Here is a 23,212-nt window from a genome sequence, read left to right as displayed (position 1 = left end):
GATTCACTTCTCCGCACATCCTACCTTCCAGAAAGTCATTGCTTTTCTGTTGAGAGAGTTGCTGCTATATTTTTCTTCGATCTCCTGTTGCGTTGGTAGGTGTTCAGAATGGTTTGATCCCTATCTAGCTGAATTCCTGGGTCTAGATGAAATTTAGGTCTCCTACTCCTCTGCCATCTTTCTCCTCCTCCTGAATGTAATTCTTTTCATTAATTCATCCCAAATTAATTTTTTTATTTTTTTAAAAGATTCTATTTATTTGAGAGAGAGATAGCGAGAAAGAGCGAGCACGAGTGGGGGGTGGGGGAGAAGGGGAGAGGCAGACTACCCGACGAGCAGGGAAGCCCGATGTGGGACTCGATCCCAGGACGCTGGGATCATGACCTGAGCCGAAGGCAGGTGCTTACCTGACTGAGCCACCCAGGCGCTCCCCAAGTTAATTTTTATATATTTTATGTATAATTTAATCTGTGAATGTATCATTTTTCATTTCCAAATGTATATATTTGATGACATAATTAATGTGTGATTGAATATGAAGAGTTAGTGGGAACAAGACTTATGAAGGCCAAAACGATTGTCAAAAAGTAGGAAAATGAATGATTAGAAATAGAGCCTGTGTGGGGGGCACATGTTGAAATTAGAGATAACCTTGAGTAGAAGAGACTCCCAGAACCTAAAATTTAGAATTGCAGTTGTTAAACATTACATCCTAAAACTTGATTTTCTGCAGTGCTTAACATTTGTCATCCTTAAAATTTATCTGTGCCATTCAGAGTTATCACTGTCTATTGCTGATAGAATCAGAAGGATACACTTAAATGCATCTCTGGCCTTCATCATATAAATTCAAGTGTAACTCGCATTGTATGTTTGAAAACTATAAAATCATTGCTGGTCAAGTGAGGAGGCGCTTTCATTTTTGAAAAGGCATAGCTTATACAGCTTTATAAGCCTCGCTTAGCATAAAGTTATGCCAGGTCTTGTGGGTTTTGCGGGTAGTAAATTGCAGGTGGTCTTTGAGAGAGAAATTAAAAATTAACTGGAATCATTATTTGTTGTATCTACTAAAATGATGGAATACATTCGTATCTGTTAATGATGTTATTTAGAAGAATTATTCCTATTTATTTAAAAATGTTCTAATAAAATTTTCATTGGAGAAGGTAACCTAAAAGAAAGCTGACTTGGCATGGTCAGTCAGGGTCAAGTGGTCGTGAGAGTCAGGAAAGTGAGGATGAGCCAGGCAATCCCTTGCCTGTATGTTTAGTAAGGAAAAAGTACATGCACCTGTAGGGTTCAGGATTGTGAGTTTCTGACTCCGATCGTAGTTACTAAAATAACCAATAATGTGTCTTCAGAAAAATCCCAAGGGCCTCAAATATGGTGATTTGGGGAAAGAGGAATGGTTGGGGGAGTTAGAGAACATTTTATTTTCCAAATATAAATCTTCTGACTCATGAACTTAATGGGAAGCACTTTCAGCTCACTCGCTAAGTACCATGAACACTACTGCTTTTGGAAAGCTTATTTTCAGAACTTCCATGAATTGAATCATCTCCATTAGTGTTTTAACAGACCTGCACATGTTTACTTGTTAGATTGAGCTCTACTGCATTGGATATTTTAGAAAAAATCTTTAGCGTATAGACTTGGTTTGTCCTCTGGGGCTGTTCTTTTCTTTTCTTTTTTTTTTTTTAAGATTTTATTTATTTATTTGAGAGAGAGAATGAGAGACAGAGAGCAGGAGAGGGAGGAGGGTCAGAGGGAGAAGCAGACTCCCTGCTGAGCAGGGAGCCCGATGCGGGACTCGATCCCGAGACTCCAGGATCATGACCTGAGCCGAAGGCAGTCGCTTAACCAACTGAGCCACCCAGGCGCCCTGGGGCTGTTCTTTTCTTATACTTGTTTGCCCTTTAGTCTTTGGGAGAAATAATTATAGAGAAACCTTGAGAGTCATTGTGTTCTATCATATTTTTAACCCATTTTCTCTTCTTTCAGCTTTACTTTTAGAAGCCCAGTCAACACCATTTCAGGTCACACCTTCAACTATGGCAAATATTGTGAAAGGCCTGTACACTCTCAGACCAGGTAAACAGTCACCATTTCTTTTGGGGTTGGACTTGTTGATTTGGTTGTTTATGACAGCTCCAGCCTTATTCAAGAGGGCAGTGTCTGTCTATGTGTTTTTTTGAGGCCTAATGGTATTTGGATTTGTTATAGCCAAAAAAAATTGAGTAGATAGATAGTACACTCATCATTGTGAAATGTAAACTCAGGACTTACTTGGAAAACTGACTAGTTTAGGAAATACAAGAAATAATTTGTAGCAGATGTTTTGGATAAAATTGAATCTCATGTCCAGTATTCATTTCTGTCTTTTTTGTTGTGGAGTTTCTCCTTCACCTGCATCCCACACTGCAGATATGCATAGACATACACATCCACAACTCCCATCTTCTTAGGCCTATTTTGTAACGTGCAGGGAATCTAGAAGTGTTGGTAAAATTGCAGTCATTTCATAAGTGTATTGTGAGGAGAGAGATACTAAGAAAAGCAGAACCAAAAATCAAAGATCACTATATTCAAAGGCATGGTTTGTAAATTATCTTAATGCATCTATCTTAGAATAAAAAAGCCACTGTGAATTTAAAGGAATTCCAAGATGTTTTTGTATATATCTTTGTTTGTAAGCCAGAACCTCAAACTTGTCATACAGTTGTCTAGCAAATTTTTTAAAAGTCCATAGTAGATTGCAGAAGTTCTCAGGGTAGAACATTGTGCTACCGTCTAGAAACATAAGGGATGTTTTTTTGACAGTACTTTTTTTGTGGAATTCTTTTGTCATATAAGGGTTAAATGAAATAAAACATTATCTAAAGAGCTTAACATAGTACTTGATAATAAGCATGGCTAACATTAGCTGTTTTTACTACTATCCAGTTAGGTCCAGTAGTTATTTTAATTAACTGATGGCTTGATTGTTTGCTTAAATAATTTGAAAAATACGTCAGAATTTAGTTCGCTGAAATGGAAACCAATTAAAAACTGTGGCATTGTGGGTAGACTGTGATGTCAGAAATACCTTCTTTCCCAGGCTACACTTTAAGCAGTTAGGGTCTTCTAGAATATCCAGATGTCATGTTAACTTAAATTTGCATTGGGTCTTACTCTAACTTCATAAACAAGTTTTTCTTAGCAATTACTTCTATAAAGTAGCAAAAATATTACATATGTCCAATAAACTGATGTTTCTAGTTTCTCAGTTTTGTATTCGTTTTATTAAATGTGATAAAAATGGCTCATGAATTTTTCTTTTAGTGCTAGGTTATGAGTGATTTTTTTTTTCTTTTATTTTGGAAGGCATCCAAATGTGGTATTAAACACATTTCTAAATTCTGTCTCCCAAGTAGGCAGCTTTATCAGCTCTGGCTTTTATCATAAATAACAAAATGGCAAAATAAAACTAATCATTAAGGGTAGAAAAACTCACAGATACACGTTTATCCAAATGCTGTTTTATCCAGGTTTGAGCTCTTGTAATAGGATTCATACTACTTGTGAGGAGAATTCTGTCTTTGAGAGTTGTTCTTTTGAAAAGGAGAATTTTATCAGAGACTAACCTTTTGCTGCACTAGGCGTTTTCTGAGATACTATTAAAAATATTTTGACATTTACATGTCTTGCCAGTACCCATTCTGTTCCTGGTTTGTTGAAATAGTTTTATTCACCTGACCGATTAAGGTTAAAATATTTTAAAAGTTGAATTTTAAGTGTAAAAGTTAAGTCCACTGCACTGGTTCTCAAATACTAATCTTCTTATGATGAATGCATCTGAATCACCTGAGGAAGTTTTTTAAACTAAATTCCTGGACCCTAATCCTTGGAGATTCTTATGACTATTAGAATTTTTGGTATGTTTCCATCTGATCTTTAGGAAGCTTAGTTTAGGCACAGTGCCAACTCTTCTATCCTGCCCTTCTTCGTTTAATACACTTTTCTTTGATTTCTTCATCTTTATTTTAATGATTTCCTGGAGTTCCATAAAATGGCAGATAAGTTTGACTCCTGCCACCCCTCCCTGATGGGTCAGTGGTTCTCCAGGGCACCATATTGAGACTCTAAAGGTATATGAGTTGAGCTGGAAGGAGGGACACTGTTGAGAACATTTTGCTATGAGTTTATACAAGGGATGAGTGGATTGGCTGTGGTCTTGTTTTTAGTGGTACCTGTTTTTTTGTGTTTTGTTTTGGTCATGTCTAACTTAACTATTCTCCTGTTGGACATTTTTTACTTACCATTGACCTAGCATCCAGCACTGCACAGCATCAAACATGGCTTGTTTTTTTGTTTTGTTTTGTTTTTAAGGTTTTATTTATTTGACAGAGAGACACAGTGAGAGAGGGAACACAAGCAGGGGGAGGGGAAGAAGGAGAAGCAGGCTTCCCACTGAGCAGGAGCCCGACACGGGGCTCAATCCCAGGACCCTGGGATCATGACCTGAGCCAAAGGCAGATGCTTAATGACTGAGCCACCCAGGTGCCCCTTGTTTTTTTTTTTTTAGATTTAGAATTATTTACTCAGATTACAGTTTTTAAAGTGTGAGCTCACTGGATTAAATACAGATTGACATTTTGTGGTTTTCGATCTATACAGCCAAGATGTTTTCCAAAGGGAAAATTTGAAAGGGCAGGATTAAAAGAATCTAACGGGTTTAACAGTGCTAAATTAAGACCAGCAACAAGGAATGGGGAGTGCTAGTTTTAGCATGCCGTTGATACAGGTGGATGTTATTTATATTTAGTATTCACAGAATAAGGGGAAGAGAATGTTTATCAGCAAAATGTAAAAATATCTGCTTTCTTTGTACTATAAATTCTTTTTAGAAGGGACATTTAACCTGTTCGTATATTCCTTATCAGAATGGGCTTGCACTAATTTTTTCCCCACTTTGTTTGGTTTAATACATATATTCTTTCTGTGAACAAAAGAAAACTTTCCCTTTTTCATTTAATTTGTCTTTATGATTTCCTTAATGAATCTTTTCCTTCCCTCACAGAGTGGGTTCAGATGGCTCCAACTCTGTTTTCTAAATTTATTCCAAACATTCTCCCTCCGGCTGTGGAATCTGAACTTTCTGAATATGCTGCTGAAGATCAGAAACTTCAAAGAGAACTTATACAGAATGGTTTTACGAGGCAAGTTTTTTTTTTTCCTTTTTGAGAAAATATGTCCATTTCCTTCGGCCAGTTTGGCTTGGCAAGGGAGGGAGGCCAGGGTTCTTAGAATGGGAAACAGCCATTGAGCAATCAAGGTGATGTTGCTGGGGGAGGGGGTTAGCTGTCTGTCTGTGGAAATGGTGAAGCTGGGATTTGATTTGATGGAAGCTGCCCTTCACTAAACATGGATTTGGAAGAAAGGAGCTCTCACTGGGGGGACAGTGAGGCTGGGAGGCCTATAAGCGCTCTTCCAGTTGTGACCCTCTACATTGTTCTCAGCACTGGTGAGATGTTATGATTAGTTATAATGTAGTTTTATGAATGAACTAGCAAATGACTAGTTTATGACTAAACCAGTAAAATGGCTTTTCAATTCTGGTTTTCGTATTTTTACTTCTGCTCTAAATTCTACTTGTTTCTTCTTAAAAAGTAGGATATCTCTTTATATGTATCCAGAAAATTTGCCTTCCTTGGGTTTGATACATACATGTGGCTGATTTTTCTAAAATTTGGAATTCAGGATCTTAGCTGTATCCCAGAAAATCTTGCAAAGTGCATATTTTCAACCGAAATAGATTATGGGAAAACACCTCGTTGCATCACCAAATCATTGAAGGGTGCAGTAAGGTAGCACTTTTATATATCTTCTCTTATTTGAATTCCTGACATTAAAGGAAGAAAGTTATGGAAGGTTAGACACCTAGGTTTCTCCCTGAGGTATAGTTGTGATCATAAATAGTAGGTTGAATATTGACTCGTTTATCTGACTAGGGCTGGGGATGGACATTCTCTTTTATAGGTTCTGAGGCCAAGCTACATCTCAGAATACCAGTCTTGATCAAGATGGTTTTTACTGTCTCTAGTCTCAGCACAGATTAGGAAAGAAAGCAGAAAATCTGTTCTTTGCAGCCTCATGCATTGGTATTTATTCCCCTTTTGTCCTGGTGCCATCTGTATTCCTGTGGACGTGGGGGCACTGACTAATCCACTGGTCGTTTGCCCACTCACTGGCAGCTCACATGGGAAAGGCTCATGGAAGCTGTGTAGGTAGGTCTGGTAGACCTGACTTTCTTGGGTCAAGTTAAGGGAAGGCAAGACCATAGAAAATGCTGGAATGTAGGCAGCTGATTTTCCTCCCTGAAGTCCGGTGGTCAGGTGTTTTCTGACATTAATTATAATATTTCTAATAGCGGTATTATTTTCATATACAGAATGAGCCTGTTTAATGCTGTGGTAATTTTACTTATTCATTTTTGAAGAGCTATTATATTTATGTGGTTCAAAAGTCAAGATGATACAGAAAGTACACATTGAGAAGTTTTGCTCCTAGTTGTTTCCCCATCTATTCCTACCCCTTTAGGTGACCATTTTATTAGTTCCTTATGATTCCTTTCAGCGCTTCTTTTAATATACAGATACAAGCAAACACAAACACAATATATGAGTTTTTTTACTTTTTCTCCTTTCTTACCTGTTCTGTTGTGTAGATAGAACTTGTTTAACCAGTCCCCTGTGGATGGCAATTGGAATGATTTCCAGTCTTGCTGTGATAGAGAATGCTGTGATGAATACGCTTGTACATGCGTAATTGTGTACCTGTTGCAGGTGTATATGGAGGGTAAATTCCGATAAGTGGGATTGCTGGGTCAAGAGTCAATCAGTTGTAACTTTGATTAATATCGCCAAATTGCCTTTCATGGGGGATTGTGCCATTTTGCATATCCACCAGCACAGTTTGAAAAGTCCTCTTCTTCATGGCCTTGCTCATAGATAGGCTTTTGGATTTTCACTTGTCTGGCAGGTGAAAAATAATTACTCAGAAAAATTGTTTTAATTTGCATTTCTCTTACTAAGAGTGAGGCTGAGAATATTACCAGGTTTGTATTTCTTTTCCTGTAAATGGCCTGTTTATGCCTTTTGCTCACTTTTCTATTTGTTAGCCTTTCTTCCTTGAATTCTAGGAGCTCTTTCTATGTTGAAGAGATTGATTTTCTGCCCAAGATAAGTCAGTTGATTTTTGCAGTTTGTGACTTTGCTTATGGTGGTTTTTTGTTTTATTTTAAGTCATGCAGAAGTTTTTTATTTTTGTGTAACTTTGTCAGGTTTTTTCTTTATGGCTTATGGGTTTTGAATTACAGTTAAAAGTTTTTTCTTAAATTAAGTAAATGCAAAATAATCTGAGTCTGCCTTTTATGGTTTTCTCTAGGCTTACCATAATATTGAAGTCTTTTATGCTTTGATTCATGTTTTTTTTTGAATGTTTGCTTTTAATTTTAGAGGTGAGTTTATTGATACCTTTAAAAAATAAACAAGCTTCTGAAAACTTTTATTTCTATGAAGCAATGTATTAAGATAGCTCTTATGGATTTCTCTGAACACCTTGAACTCACCTTCCACAACAGTGTGTAGAAATATGTAAACATATCCAGAGATATTTTCCTAATCCTAATTTTGGAACTGAAAGAAGATACCAGGGTGCAGGGCTGCATTTAAATGTTAGTATTCCAAGAGGTGATTCAATTAAACTCTTTTGTTGTACAAGCCAAATAGGGCCATTTCTAGAATTAACAACATATTATACATAAATATGAGAATTAAAGTCTGCCTTACAAATTATTCTGGTGGGTACTTGGCGCATTGTAGGTCCTGCCTAACCTGCATTCTCGGGCTTCCTGCAGTCCACTGCTGAGCTGGCCCAGACCCGTCGGAAAGGATGTGCATCCGTCATATACTTAGCAGCTGAGAGAAAGTCTGCCTATGCTTCCAGCTCTTGTGTACGGGCCTTCCACATTCTGCCCTGGCAGACCTCATGCTGCCTTTGATCATTATTTGACTAGGATTGTTTTGGAAGAAATGGTATCCACTGGTGCAGAAAACCTTGAGAATATAGTACAGGTTATCCAGCAAGAATTCTGTTACTGGCTGTTCCGATTGAGCAGTCATTTTATGGTTTATGCCTAACCAGTCACATGATTCCTGTTCAGCTTTGCAAACTATTTTTTCATTTAGGACTGTGTTTTGTTTACGTGGTATGGTCCTGCAAGGCAGCACCCAGCTTTGATGTAGATGGCACAGAATGTCTTCAAAATGTTTTGAAGTGTTGTGAATGTTGTCAAATATATCCTCAATTATAGTTAATGGGTATTTCTCATTTGAGCTGGAGTTTATGTGCAGCATCTTTAGATACATGGAAATACACTTGTTTGTAAGCTAGAATTAACATACAAGCTAAGAGCAACATTTTGTTTTTATCAGTTATCTGTGTAATTGAATTGATTATTGGAGGGAGGGGGAGGGCAGGTTGGTGTCTGAGATTACATTATGGAGGGAAGCTTGTTTGGGAACTTCTAACGTGCATGCCCGCAGATGGAACATTCTTTCAAACCAGCCTATTGGGCCTCTTCAAAGCTTGTACCAAATAGCTTTTAAAGGCAAGTACTTTGCAGAGTAATTGTTACTTGGATTTCTGGAACACAATGGTACCTTGTAGGGGTATTGTTGATGTTTTAGCTGAGAGGGCACTCTAAAATTGGCACTTTTTCATTTAGTAGTAACAGGGGTCTGGTTTTGAGGGTAGCCATAGCTTTCCAGATGTGGGGCATTAGGTGGTATCTTTGGCAGCCTCTTGCGTAGATCACATCTACATTCTCTCTCTGCCTTCCGTTGTTTTCATATCTATATTTTTCTCCTATTATTTTTGCATGTTCAGTTTTTATTTAACCTTTCAGGGCTGGGAATGAAGGTTATCTATAGAAGTTGAGGTTCTGGATATAAAATTCTGTGTCTTCCTTTTCAGCATTAACTTACTTGTTTCAGAATATTTGATGACTGTTACTGTGATGGTACTCATGTAAGGTAATACATAAGTGTAAATAATAATATAAGATACCAACTGGCTTTGTAGGCATAGTGTTAACAGGAGGTATTTAAAAAGGGCATTAGGACACAGGTGTTAGGAGCTCTGTAGGCTGTCTAAGGCTGGTTCATGCTAAATGTGGTGCATGTTTTTCTCTAAATGCCCAACCTAGAGAATAACCCTTCAGAGGCCATTTGGCATCTTCTCTTCCTGCCTGGTCATTGAGACGCCTCACCTCGCCCAGCAAGAGGTTTCTGTTCTGGTCTTAAGCACAGCCAGAGAAAGGGAGAGGGAAACTGCTAATCTAGAAGATCACTCTGACGCATGAAATAATTACTTGGGCTAGCATCTTCATAGTCTGTCTCTAGAGGCCATTTATCAATTATTCACTGATTTGTTAATTCAGCAAATATTTATTTTCTGCTAGACACTGTTCTAGGTACTGGGTAAACAAGTTCCTGTTTTTATGGAGCTTATGCTCTAATGTTGGGTAGACAAACAACAAACGTGTAAGCAAATTATTTCAAATAATAAAAAGTGCTGTGAAGAAATTGAGACAGAGCGTGGGATAAAGAGGGAGTGAATGACAGGGCATGTGTGAAGGGCTGGTCCAGCTAACTGGAGATGACATGCCTTCCGAGGGGGAGACATTCCAGTGAGGACGTACATAGGTGATAAGGAGACAGCCACATGGCTAACTGGTGGCAGGCGTGCTGCAGGCAGAGAAGATGGGAAGTCTGAAAGTGCTAGCGTGTGCCAGGGAAGAAGGAAAGCCAGCATGGCTGACGTACAGTGAGCAGAGGTGGAAGATGAGGGTGGGGAGGTAGGCAAGAGCCATGTCTCATAGGACTGGGAAATGAATTTGAATTGATTCTTAACTGTGATGGAAAGCCACTGAAGGGCTTTAATCAGAGGCATGAAATAATTTAATTTATGCTTTTACATAAGATTGCTCTGGCTCTGGTCTGGACTAATAATAAGACTCTTGGAGATTGCGTGGGGGAGAGATAATAGTGGCGTGGGTTGGGAGTGTAGCCAGGGAGTTGATGGGAAGTGTTTGATTTTGGATTATGTTTTGCTACAGAGTGCTCTGGAGTGAGAGGAAGAAAGAAATCAAGAATGAGCTAGGATTTTGGTCTAGTAGGTCTAATTGGGTGGCTAGTAGTACCATTTATTGAGGAAGACTGGAGAAGGAGTGGGGATGGAGTGGAGTCACTGGCCATGGTAAACTGGCAGTATTTATCAATCTTCCAAGTGACAGTGGTGATGAGACAGTTGGTCCTACAAGTCTGAAGTATAGGGAAGAAATGAGAGCTGGAGACAGAAATCTGGAAGTCACTGGCATATGGATAGTATTTCAAGTCACAGGCTGGTATGATTGCCATCTTAGACTAAGCGGAATATATACACGGAGAAGAAACAGTGGCCAGGGATGGTGTTGGGTGGAGCCAAAACTGTTTCGGTAAAGAGGAGATGAACTGTGTAGATGCTACTAAGGGACCGAGCAAGAAAAAGCTAGCAAATCCATTGTTATTACTCATTACTCGAGCATTTTAGTTATTTGTATGGATTATTGTCCGAGAAACCAGAGAGACAAAACTAGGATTTGCAGGCAGCACAGGACCTAATCAGGACCTCTATTTCCTTATCTGTAAAGTGGAACTAGAACTTCTATAGGTGTTGAAGATGAACTGCTTAATATATGGAAAGGTTCGTGTTCTCCCACCTGCGGGAAGGGCATTCGTATACATTAAGATTCTGAGATTTTTCAAAGCCTTAAGCAGTGTTGGGTCTTATAATAAGGCTTTTTGGGGGAGGGGCGCTGGGTGGCTCAGTCGGTTGAGCATCTGACTCTTGATCTCAGGGTCATGAATTCAAGCCCCATGTTGGGCTCCACACTGGGGTGGAGCCTACTTAAAAAGGGGGGCGGTGTTTGGGGGGAACATTTTGGATTCATATCTGAAATTTGTCCTAATATATGCCAGGTCACTAGGGATGTTGGTAGCAGAATTCAGGTTTATCTTCAAAGACATTTTTAGTCTGAACTGTTTCTAGAACCCAGTGTAAGCCATTTTTATAGATAACCCTTCCTTCATTTAATAGCTTTCTATATTTAAAAGGCAGCACCTTTTAGCTAAGAATATTCATGTTATATATGACTGTACTACTGTTTAAGTTTAGTGTCTGTTTTAAGATAGGTTGTTAGAATTGAAATACCTACTTTACTTCTGTTATCAGTTCTGTTCTTTCATTTCTTCTGTTTTGGTATATGAAGATGTCCGAGTGTTCTGTTGATTCCTTCTTTTCTTATCCCCAGAGGTGACCAGTCCCGGAAAAGAGCTGGGGATGAGTTGGCTTATAGTAAGTAATGATGTTCCTTACCATTTCTGATGGTTTTGTTATGTCAGGCCACTCCTGGTGGGGACCGTGCAGTGAGTATAATGAAATCCATAGTGTTCTTGATGGTGGCCTCACGAGGCATTCTGTGTGATTGATGCCAGACTGTTCTGCGAGCTGTGGCAGCGCTGGAGTCTAGTCGGTGGCAGTGGTTTTCAGCAGCTGTCAGGAGCCTCCCAGATTCTGGAGTCTCTACTAAAAGTGGGATGATGACATAGTTCCTGATGACACAGCCCCTTTCACTTCAGTCAGCTATTTTTTTTTTTTTTTAAATCTCCTTTTGGGGATTGAGAGAGGGGTGAGAAATACATATTAAATAAACAGAATCTTACCATTATCAAATGCTGTCTGCTATTCATACTTTTTCCCGTTGCAATGTTTTTTTTTCCAGACAGCTCATCAGCATGTGCAAGTTCCAGAGGGTACAGATAGTGAATGTATTGAATGTACTTTCCTTCCCGAAAAGAGGACACACTGGAGCTGCAGAGACTGTATTCGGAGCACAGCGGGGGGGCCTGCAGACACTCAGGAGCTCTGTCACAAAGTTGTTCTTGGAAGAGGATATTGGACTTCTTACTTTGGTTTGTAATTTTAAAAAACAAAAAAACTAACAAAAAAAACAGTTGCTGCTAGACTTGGGGATGATTTTGAAATGGGACAATCTTTTAATGAGTTTATCTACAGATTCCATGAGGAACAAACGTCTTGAAAAGTGACCATTGCTAAGGGAAATCCAGCAGCCAACATCAGCAGCTTCCTCCAAAAATACAAGAGTAGAAGAATCTTTTTTTTTTTTAATTTTAAAGCACTTGTTTTGTTCATTTGTGGACTTGGCACTTCAGCATATTGGCTTTACACATCAGGATCTCTTTTGCTTTAAAATCAAGCAGATCATTACAGTACAGTGTTTTTCACCCATTACCAAAACAAACCCCTTTTAAAAGAGTTGGTCTTTGTTTAGCATTAGAAAGTCTTGTTAAAGGAAAATGCTAACTTGGCTTCTGCTATAACTTTTCCCCTCACCAGTTCACAACTTTTTTCTACTGTGTGCCTTGAGCTTTGTGCACTTTGCAACTCTGTGACCATGATGTTCAACTCACAAATGCTTCCTGAAAAAGTTTATGGTATCACAGACTAACCCACTACGTTGTCAGGTGTGACTTTGTAGCAGGATGCTAAGTAAGTGGGAAAATAGAAGTGTGTTGCTCATTGGTCACATCTTCCCCTGCCTCACCGTGGCATATTCATGTTAATGTTGGGGACCAGCTCTTGTAGAACATATCCATTCCCTCTGTCACTTCACATGATTTCACCAGCTGCTGGAGTATTGGCATGATGCTAGTGTAGGGGTGGGCTGTACTTTAGCACTAAAAGCTCCCTTTTTAGTATTGTGGAGAAATTTCCAGTGGTAACAGCTAGTTACTGTGATGCTCTAGGAAGCAGATACGGTTATTAAATCCAAATATAATAATTGGTGTGGGCTTCCGGATCCATTTCATTTTAAATGGGTGAGTAGGTACTTTTTAAAAAAAAAAAGTCTGCAGTTTGCATCTTTTATAGCATTATATTCAAGTATAATAGAGAAGTAGCACTGCTGTTTTCAAGCTTCCTTCCACCTGTGACACAGCTGTATTTTATTTTTTTCCTGCACCCACAGTGCTGTTTAGTTTCTTACAAAAGAGTCCAAAGCTTATTCTAGTTGTTTTTGGAAGGCAAAGACAAATAGATGTGGCAGGTGAAAATATTTTTCTTCCCAATTTTGCTTGACTCTAAATTGAGCATATGCTTGATTCTGTTTGGCTATGTCACACTAATATTTACCTCTTCAGAGAACTTGGGGCAAAACAAGATGTATCAGGGATAGTGTCACACTTCTGATTGTCAGGTTTCTCATATAGTTGCCTCTGCCGATTCAGTTTGTCTTTTTTCAGGAGCAGGCTGGATGGGAGAGTTTGAAGTGTGATGATAGGAGCAAGGAAGTCATCTAATAGAAGTCCTCTATTTGTAAAATTATTGTTCTGAGAAGTAAACGTAAAGGGTGTCAGATTTATTTTTTAAGTACTTAACCAGAGTTGTGGATTTTGCAGAGGACTTTGAATTGGACTTGTTTAACTCTGTGAGCATCTTAGATTGTATTGATAAACACTGAATTACTGTAAGAATATATATAGGCTCTCACTGTGCCCTGTACAGGTTGATTTGCTACCCCAGTAACATTGTGGTGTCGAGGAAGAATTGCATTCCATCGTGAAGTCCAAATTTACTCCTTGCCATGGAGTGCTCGCTACGGGCTTATAAATAACACCTGCGACTAACGTCTCTCCTGAGTGGTTTTAATAATACTTCTGAAAGGAATAAAATTGGGATGATTCTTTAAATGTGGATGAATTCTTCATTATCCTAATAATGTGCCCAAATGCTTTTTCTGGGAGAGTATTCTTTGGCCAACAATGGAACTTTCTCTGTAAAAGCATTGTATTAAGATGTGAACTGGCATTAAAATCTTCCGAAGCTTTTGCATTATTAAGTTAGTGGAGAAAGATTCTATATTGTCTTCTTTTTATTATTATTATGTATGTGTTAACAAAAAGTGGGCCAAGTTTGCAAAATTTAGTTTCTCTGAATATTTGCGCAGCGACTGCAGCTCGCAGTGGGCCAGGGCTTGGTTCTGCAAAGCCGGGAGTGGGAGGCACTATAGAAATCGTACACGTGTCCTCTTAGTGCATGTGACTTGCTGTTACTCACCTTGGCCCCTTGAGGTACGTTGCAGGATGAAAAACCTATTTCTTTAAGTAGAAATTGACCTTGCTTATTTAATTGGGTTTAACAAAATTCTTGGTTTGCAACATGAGAGGAAATAAGATTTGCCCTCCATTTTGTATTGACTAAGCCCGGTCTGCCAGAAAGTGTTTTCTTCTCATGTTTACTTGTATTCTTCTTGCCAGTACAGTATCTAGTTTTTCCAGCCCAGTTAAATCCTAGCTTTTGTGGGGCCCAAATCACGGAGGACAGAAAATTATACACTGATTGTCTCATTAGGCTACATGTAGTTGATCCGGCGAGCCCGACTGGTGTGTATGTGCCGCCCGAAGCTAGACTCCCCAAAAGAAAGGCAGCTCGGTCACCTTGGAACAATGACCCGTCAAAGTAAATGACGATGGTTTTGAGAGACGGTGCTTACTTTAAAAGTTGGCCTTATGCTTCAGTAACAGTGTCCTCTCCTGGTCTCTGTTGTCACAGCTGCACCCTAACCTGACAGGAGCTACTGCTTTGTTTTCTGTGGGGCGGAAGGCAAAACTTCATAGAGTGTGACTCTTAATCTAGTAGTTCTTAGGTAGATTTAGAAGAAACACAAACCTGGATGCATGAGTTGTGCGTTATTAAATTTTGTGGGAAAGTTATTTTTTTTTTCCTGTCCCTACTACAAGTTTGAGGCAGTTCCTCTCCCTTTCTTTGGGGTATAGGATGGAAACTGAGCGTTAAGTGAGACATCAGGAGAATGGGCGCCCCTGGCATTGCTGTGCGCGTCTCCAGTGCCCCAGCCACGTAAGCCACACTCCCCTGGAGTGCAGATGCCGTGGCTGCAGACGCCGTGCTTTCTGTCGGGTTGCAAATTTGCACACATGAAGAATTCCTCAGGAAGAGTTTGCACGTGCATCGCCTTGCAATATTCGTTACTGACCGAACAAGGGACTTGAACGTTTTTCAGCACAAAAGGAGAGCTTCAGAGTGGTGGTCTGTGCACACGTACTGGCAAAGGTCATGGTGATCTAGCAAACACGATTGGTTTCTGCAGCATAAAGTGAGCAGGAGCACTTGTATCCTAGTATTTAAATAAGCCTGTTTAATCTCCAGAGTAGCACTTCCAGATTTTGTCTTCTTTTCTTACTGAGACTGGCTATATTTTCTTCTGTGTTTTTTCTGTTTTATGGCAGTTAATTATTTCCATGATTATTATAGAGGCATTGCCCTTGAGCTAAAATTCAGTTTAATAAGCAGCTATTAGTAAAAATAACTGAACATTGTTTTATGAATATACACTAATCTTGAGATACTAAAAAGTTCTAAAACTAAAAATTAGCAAAACCTACATTAGGTATCCAGTCAGTTTGGATGTTTTGAGCTGACTTTTTTTTTTTATGGTGTCTCATTGCGCTTCAGAGTATTATGTTTACTTTACTCCAGGTCTAGGCCTCTTAAGGGGACTTCAACATGTAAGATCAGAATGTGAATCCCTTGACTGACACCTAGAATAGGTTTATAGGACCTTTTCGGTTGTGGTTGCAGTTTTCAGTAAGATTGCATAAGATGAAGTTCACGTTTATCAGAAGTTAAAATAGGAGTTCTTGGAGAAATGGCTTTTCTTGTTACTTTCATTGCCTTGTGGAAATTTGCCCTAGTTTCTGGCCACCAGAATCGATTAAAGGACCCCTTTTCTTTTTCAAGGGTAATGATACCTGTTTTGTCCCCTTAGTTTTGATGAACTAGGTCACTGACACTTTCCCTCCTCCCCTGGCCAAGACCCTATTTTGAACTTCTTTCCAGAGCCGAGTAGCACAAGTACATACACTATTTCTGCTGATGTTGATGGTGTGGCTGTGGGAGCATTAGAGAAAATCCTCGTCAGAGGTACATTCTTATAGGACCTCAGTATACATTGTACCCCTGCTGGTCAAAAATTATCTTCATTTCTGGTTGGACTGCATTGTTTAGAAAAATGTTAATGGTTTATAATTCTAGGAAATTTATAGTGTGGCTCTGGGGTAAATTTTGTGGTTTGGAAAAAAATAAGTATTTTGTATTGATTCTAACATGTCATTTCAATGTGGTGACGATGTACTAAATGCAATAAGACTGTGGATATTCTCTTAGAAGGGTATGTTTTGTTAAACAGATGGCAATTTAATCGCTCTCATTAGCCCTGGTTGTCAATATTACGACCATGCGATTCAGGAGAAATTATTCAAATGTGAAGTTGTGGGGAGTTATGACTGGAAACAGGAATGCTTATGAATAAATAGGAGGTCAAATGCAGACAAGAGGCCCTTGCCACCCACCAGCACAGCTAGAGCAAGGATGAAGCAGTGAAGTCTAGTCCCTGGTGGTGCTTATTTGTTGGAAAGCATGGTGGAGCTTAGAACAGAGTGTTCTGTACACCATCTCTTTTATCAATCCAAGGAAAACAAAATGGTGGAGGAAACTCTTATTGATTGGGGATTAAAGCCACTGACTTTGGCTCTGACCTTTAACTCTTGATGGATTTGGATTCACTCCTTCTGTATTAGGGTGTATACCATCACTCGAAAACATTGTGGTTAATGAAATAAATCTTGTACAGATGTCCTTGGCTTGTTATGTTGATACTTGGTTCACGGGAACTTGTTATACAGAACATATGATTTTGCTTACAGTATATTCATAATGCCTCCTAAATAATAACCATCCTCAGCACATTGTCTGTTCTGTCAACTGGTTAATCAGCTGGCAGGGTGAGTGTCCATCTTGACCTTTGTACCAGTGATTAAAAAAAAACAGTGTGGTGTGTGTATTTAATTATATACATTTAGTTGCTCTGCATATGTATGTAGTATGTATACATATGTACATGTATATATGTCGTTTTTCTTCTTTAAACACTGGCACATTGTGGACCTTTATCAAAAGTTTCTGACTTGTGGTTTTTTGCATTGATGATACCACACTTTTAAAAAAAATAACCCTTTGTGGTTTCTTGCTATGAAATTAATAATTATCCACTAGGTTTTTTGAAATCTCACTTTATAGTTTTAGTTCCTCTTGCTTTCTCTTTTCAAGTGTCCTTCCTGCTGTGTTCTCAGAATGCCAGTTGTCATCCTCCTCTTTTTTAAAACCTAAGCTGTGTTGTACTGGTACCTTCTTTTTGATTACCGCACACAGCAGGATTCCATGACTATCTTTTTCTCTGCATTGAAATCACCTGACAGTTTCCTCCTTCAGCTTTTTCTTTGTTTCAGCCACATAGGGAGTTATTTAAATCCTCTCCCTTCTTTTAGCAGATTTTTTTTTTTTTTTTTTTTTTTTTTACTGAGCATAAAACTTTTCTACTAGAGTAGTTCTTTGTGTGTGTTGATGTGTGTTTAATTTATTTCCTCTATTGGCTTATGTCTTCATAATCTAAAATTCCAAAACATTCTGGATTTCAAAGAACATGGTTTGGTAGAAGGAATATCATACAGATAATCTGAGAGCAAAAGTCTGTCTTAGCTTAATTGAGTTGTGTGTTCTTGGGTAAGGTTATTTTTCTCAACCTTAGTCTCTCCATATTAAGCCCTTTTTCCTCCCCAGATTACTCATGACAGAGCCTCTGCCTCGGGCATTGGGTTTCATTGGTCAGAAGTATAGAACAATTCTAAACTTCTTAATTATGCACCTTAAGTGACTAATCATGTATCTCAAAACATGTATTAAAAAAAATGGCTACAACTACAAAGAGAAATAGGTTAATCTACCAATATAATGGGCATTTTAAACATACCTCCCTGATTAATTAATAGATCATGAAGAAGACAAGATCGTGATGATGAAGGGCATGGAAGATTTAAATAACACAACTAATAAATTAGACCTGATGGAGATACATAAAATCTCCCTGCACCTTCCAATAAGAAAATAGGCTTTTTTTTTTTTTTAAGATTTTATTTATTTATTTGACGGAGAGATAGCGAGAGCAGGAACACAAGCAGGGGGAGTGGGAGAGGGAGAAGCAGGCCTCCCGTGGAGCAGGGAGCCTGATGCGGGGCTCAATCCTAGGACCCTGGGATCATGACCTAAGCTGAAGGCAGATGATTAATGACTGAGCCACCCGGGTGCCCCGAAAATAGGCATTTTTTGCAAAACAAATCTAACATTGTATTTAAAATATAAGGAATGATGACCACATTGGATTTATCCCAGGAAGCAAATTGGTTAATATTAGAAAATCAATCAGTGTGACTTATCTGTTAATGAACTAAAATATGATCAGATTGTGAAAATCCAGAGTCTACAAGGCAAATTAAAAGACTTAAGAGTTTATTGGGGCTCCTGGGTGGCTCAGTCGTTAAGCATCTGCTTTCGGCTCAGGTCATGATCCCAGGGTCCTGGGATTGAGCCCCGTGTCGGGCTCCCCGCTCAGCGGAGAGTCTGCTTCTCCCTCTCCCACTCCCCCTGCTTGTGTTCCCTCTCTCGCTGTGTCTCTCTCTGTCAAATAAATAAATAAAATCTTAAAAAAAAAAAAAAGACTTAAGAGTTTATCAAGGTCCCTGGAACAAAATCAATATGAGATGTCAATTACATTTCCATGCATCCAGCTACAAGCTGTAATGTCTTAAAAATTCAAATGTAATGAGAAATAAAATTTACAGTAGGAACAAAACAATATAAAGTATGTAAGAATAAATCTTAAGAGCTGTGTAAGCCTTTTAATGAGAAAATGATTTAAAAAAACCAAACACCTTTATTGACCTAAATAAATGGAGAGACTGTAATGGAGAAGATCATCTCGGTCTCAACTCTTTGTCCAAATTGGTTAATAGATTAATGCAATGCCAGCAAAAAGTCCCAGGGATTTTCACTGTAGTACTTGACAAGCTGATCCCAAAATGTAAATGGAAGAGCAAAGGGCCAAGGGTATTCAAAACACTATTTAAAAAGAATGAAGTGTGAGGGGAACTAGCATGACCAGATTTTAAAACTTACTCTAAAATGAAAAAAACCCAGAAACCATTACTCAGACATCTCAAGAAGCAACAACAAAAAACTTACTGTAAAATGTAGTGATTAAAACAATGTGGAATTGGTACAGAGATTACGAGTAGATGAACAGACAAGGATGAATTGTTCAGAAACTGACCCAATTAGTACGAGAACTTAATTTTTAAAAGGGCAGTCGTCGTAGACCTTGGGGAGGAGGATGGATTATTTATAAACGGGGTTTCAGTAATTTTTCACAAAGAAAGAAAAGTGACTTGGACCTTGCCTTGCATCAGGCGCAAAAAGCAATCCCAGGTGGATTAAAGGTTCACATAGGAAAGTTAAAACTATAAAAGACAATATAGAAGAATATTTTTATGACTTTTGGGAAGGGAAGGCTTTTGTAAACAAAGGAGGAGGTGCAAAACATTGAAAGATGAATAATTTGACTACACTGATAGAGTACTTTTGTTTACTGAACATTCCACAGAGTGAAAAAAATAATTATTCCCAAAGTGGAATACGATACAGATACTCGTAACATACCTAACTTGTTAAAGAGCTATCTGCATGCAAATCAGTAACAAAAAGAAGAGAAATGGGCAAAGATGCAAGCATTTCACAGAAGGAACAGAAATGACCCATAAACCTGAAAAGATGGCTAACTTGGTTAGTCATCAGGAAATGAACCCATTATTATCATTTCCTGGCCACCAAATTGGCAGCCACTAAAAAATCAGAAAATACCAACAGTTGGAGAGATTATGACTGCAGGGTCTTTTTCATCTGCTGCTGTTGGCATGTAAGTCAGTACTATCACTTTGGAAAACAGTATTATCTAGTTGACCACAGATCTATCTTACAGGCAATGATTTACGCTCAGAGAAACTCCTGTGTGGGTGCATACACCCAGGAAACCCACAGGAGTGGTCGCAACATCGTTGCTTATAATAAAAAGAAGGAAGAAAGCCAAATGCCCATCCACAGTGCAATGGAATTCTGGAGAGCAGTAAGTGTAGTGTGGAGCTTTGCACGTCATGAATCTCAGAAATCATGAGTTAAAGAAGTCAGAATGATTCATGAGTAGTAAAACTAAAGAAAAGGAAGACTAACAACATGTAAGATCACGGTGTCCTTAGGGATGGGGTGGAAGGAAAGCAGAGAGGAACACGGGCTTATAAGCTCTTGATAATAGGAACATTTTGACCGTTGTAAATATGTCAGTTCTTGAGTTGGTGTGTATATTCGGTGCAAAGTCAATCCAAATGCCATAGAGTATTTATTTTTAATACAAATTAAAAATTCATATGGAAGTATAACAGATGAAAATAAGAGGATCTTCACCTTACAGGGAGAAAAAAGGGAACTTGCTGTACCAAAAAAAATTTTTTTTCTTTAAAGTGCAATTAAATTTTTACACTTATAAAAATGGACCATTCAGTGGAAAGTAGTTTTAAAAATAGACCCAAATGCTTTTAAGAATTTAGAGTACATTAAAGGTGGCTTTTTGAAATAATTCTGACCATGATGGATTACTCAGTAAAAGGTGCTGGTTTAAGTAGAAAAAATTAAATTTATTCCCATCAGACCATTCGCCGAAAGAAATTCCAGTTGGACTAAAAATTTAAGATAAAAGTTAGAAGACAATATAGTTAATATTTGGGGGATTGGAGAAGTTTGTTCTAAGGATGTAAGCAATGGCATGAAACATCGCTGTCCAAACCAGTCACCTGAGTGCGTGTAGAGCACCACCCACCCCAGCATGTGTATATAGACATGTATATTTTTAAATTAATGTTTACATATAATACCAATACACATAAGGCAAAAAAAAATTGAAAAAAAGGTGAAAATGTTTAAAATATCTTTTGTGTGTATTGTTAAAAAAATACCTTTTGCTCTTTCTAAAAATTTTTTTTCTTTTAGTGAGAACTATACAATTAAAAATGCTTCATTATTTTTGAAACTTCTAGTTTTAACATTTTGTGATAAAAATTACTTAATTTCTGGTTCTAAGGTAAGTTTATTTTAATGCTGGGTTTTAATGGCTATTGTAGCTAAAACCACTTCATTAAGATCTGTGGGTCCAAATGACTGTGCTTACTGAGAAACTGCTCATTTTCAACTCCATCTACTAGTCTTCAAAAGTGTTTGTTGAAATCTTTATAATAAATGTCCATCTTTCTCACTGTCAGTACCTTGTTCTTGCTCAATTGCAAGTGTGGCATTTTTATTGGTTAAAAAAAAAATGGGTTCAAAACTTACCGAAAGTCATTTTTGGGTTTCATTTCCCAAGCTTTAAGTGTTAAGAGAGTTTTATAGGTGACAGTTTTTGTAAATACATTTTTATACAGCTGGAAACATGTCTAGCCATTTTCAAAATGCTTTTAACATGAATTTCTTTTGGAACAGATAGCTACTTTCTTACTCATTGTTAGAATATCTTCTTTACCTTGAAGGGTCAGATAAAGTCTTTTTTTTTTTTTTTAATACCTTTTATATTGCATATTACTGACAGGCACTTGTCACCACAAGAAAGGTTGGCAAATTGCAAACATTTTCTTTTTCTCAATAAATACATGCCATCTTTAAGTTTGACAATACTTTTAAGAAAACCAGCAACCTCTTTTGGCCTTTAAATTTCCCCATCGTATAACATACTGTGAGCGTGCTCTTATGTAAGATCAAATCCGTGAGTCCAGTTGCCACACAGACTCCTCTGTTCTGCAAGAGGATGGCGCATGGGTCGCGGCCTCTGCTCATGGAGCTCTCGCTGCTTCTTGCCGCGTACCTCGTGTCTTCTGCGCGCTGCCTGACCCCTTACGTGTGCACTGTGTTTGGGTAAAGCTTCTTTACTCTTAAAAACCTATACAGCTCATGTTTTATTCCTGCATCTCTGTGGATCATCTTGTTTTACTTCAGAGACCCACTAGCTTCAACATTAAGGGAGTAGAGTTACCTCACAAAAGTCCCAAGATTGGGCAGTGCCAGGGTCGATAAATACAGCAGCTCATTGACATCATCAAGGAGCCAGGTTTCTTCCAGTTCTCTGCTCTGCCAGCCTCGGTATGTTAGCTTTGTTCTGGAATTGCTTCCTTCAGGGTCGTCTCTTGGCTGCTACAGTTGTCAGACCATGAGGCCAGCCACTTGAGAAGAAGACCTTGTTCCCCAGCTTCCCTCCACCCCCTTTGGGGAAGTTGGGATACATAGACATGCCCAAACTAATAAGTGGGAAAGAGATTGGGACCACTATGGGAGACTTAGGTATGTCTCCCTGCTGGGGCTGAGGCTGGGCTCAACTTCCCAGTGGCCATGGGAGGAGGATGGACCTGAACTGACCCAGACCTCTGTTAGGAAGGGGGAAGGGAAGAATGGCTGTTGGCGACTGTTGGGTGCTGGGATCCACTGCATGGGGCAATGACTTCTGCTACTTAGGAGCCTCTGGGAGATGCCAGAAACAGCCTTCCCCCCCCCCCCCATCCCTGATTCTACATCAACTTTGTTTTCCACACAAGTACACAGATACTCATACCACCTCTTGTCCAGAATGAACTGATGTACTCTTGTTTGAAAGTCACAGTGGCCCAAATCTAGAATCTGTAAACAAGGATATAGGCACACCCCTGACTGTAATAGCCAGGGCACTAGAAATAGCTGAACAGAGGCCCAAGAAAACCAGGTCCCTGGCTGGGAAAAGTTCTCTCTTGGGTGTGACTGGTTTCACCCATAAGGAAGCTGGGTAGGGTGGTTGTGTGTAACAACGTAACAGTGACGGGGCATCAGGGAACAAAGGAAGGGCCATGTTAGTTGAGCTAGTGCTTGGTGAACACGTCTTATCAATGAAGGGAGATGGCTCAAACAGTGTAGAAGAGGGAAAGGAAATAGATGTGAACCAAGCGCCTACTTTATGGGTAATGGTTGCCATTTACTGGCTGTCTGCCCGTATGGCACGTGCTTTGTGCACATTTTAAGAGCATTCAATTATTTAAGGCAATTATTAGCCTCACTCTCCAGAAGTGTGGTAGGCAGC

General features: G+C 38.9%; 1 protein-coding gene across 1 annotated transcript in view; it reads left to right on the top strand.

Moving 5' to 3' along the window:
- Nucleotides 1-21,376, top strand: part of CACUL1 (CDK2 associated cullin domain 1) — an 85,943-nt gene extending 64,567 nt beyond the window's left edge. The window contains exons 6-9 of the mRNA XM_045878947.3: nt 2,002-2,091; nt 5,060-5,198; nt 11,393-11,436; nt 11,864-21,376. Coding sequence (XP_045734903.1) covers nt 2,002-2,091; nt 5,060-5,198; nt 11,393-11,436; nt 11,864-11,904 — 314 coding nt within the window. The 3' untranslated portion in view covers nt 11,905-21,376. The remainder of the gene's footprint in view (nt 1-2,001; nt 2,092-5,059; nt 5,199-11,392; nt 11,437-11,863) is intronic.
- Nucleotides 21,377-23,212: the final 1,836 nt, after the last annotated feature.

Source organism: Mirounga angustirostris, unplaced genomic scaffold, assembly GCF_029215605.1.
Source record: "Mirounga angustirostris isolate CCGP_5_RB_7025 unplaced genomic scaffold, mMirAng1.0.hap1 SCAF_6, whole genome shotgun sequence".
NCBI classification, from domain to species: Eukaryota; Metazoa; Chordata; class Mammalia; order Carnivora; family Phocidae; genus Mirounga; species Mirounga angustirostris.
The sequence above is the reverse complement of the archived record's forward strand: the minus strand, read 5'-3'. Positions and strand labels throughout refer to the sequence as shown.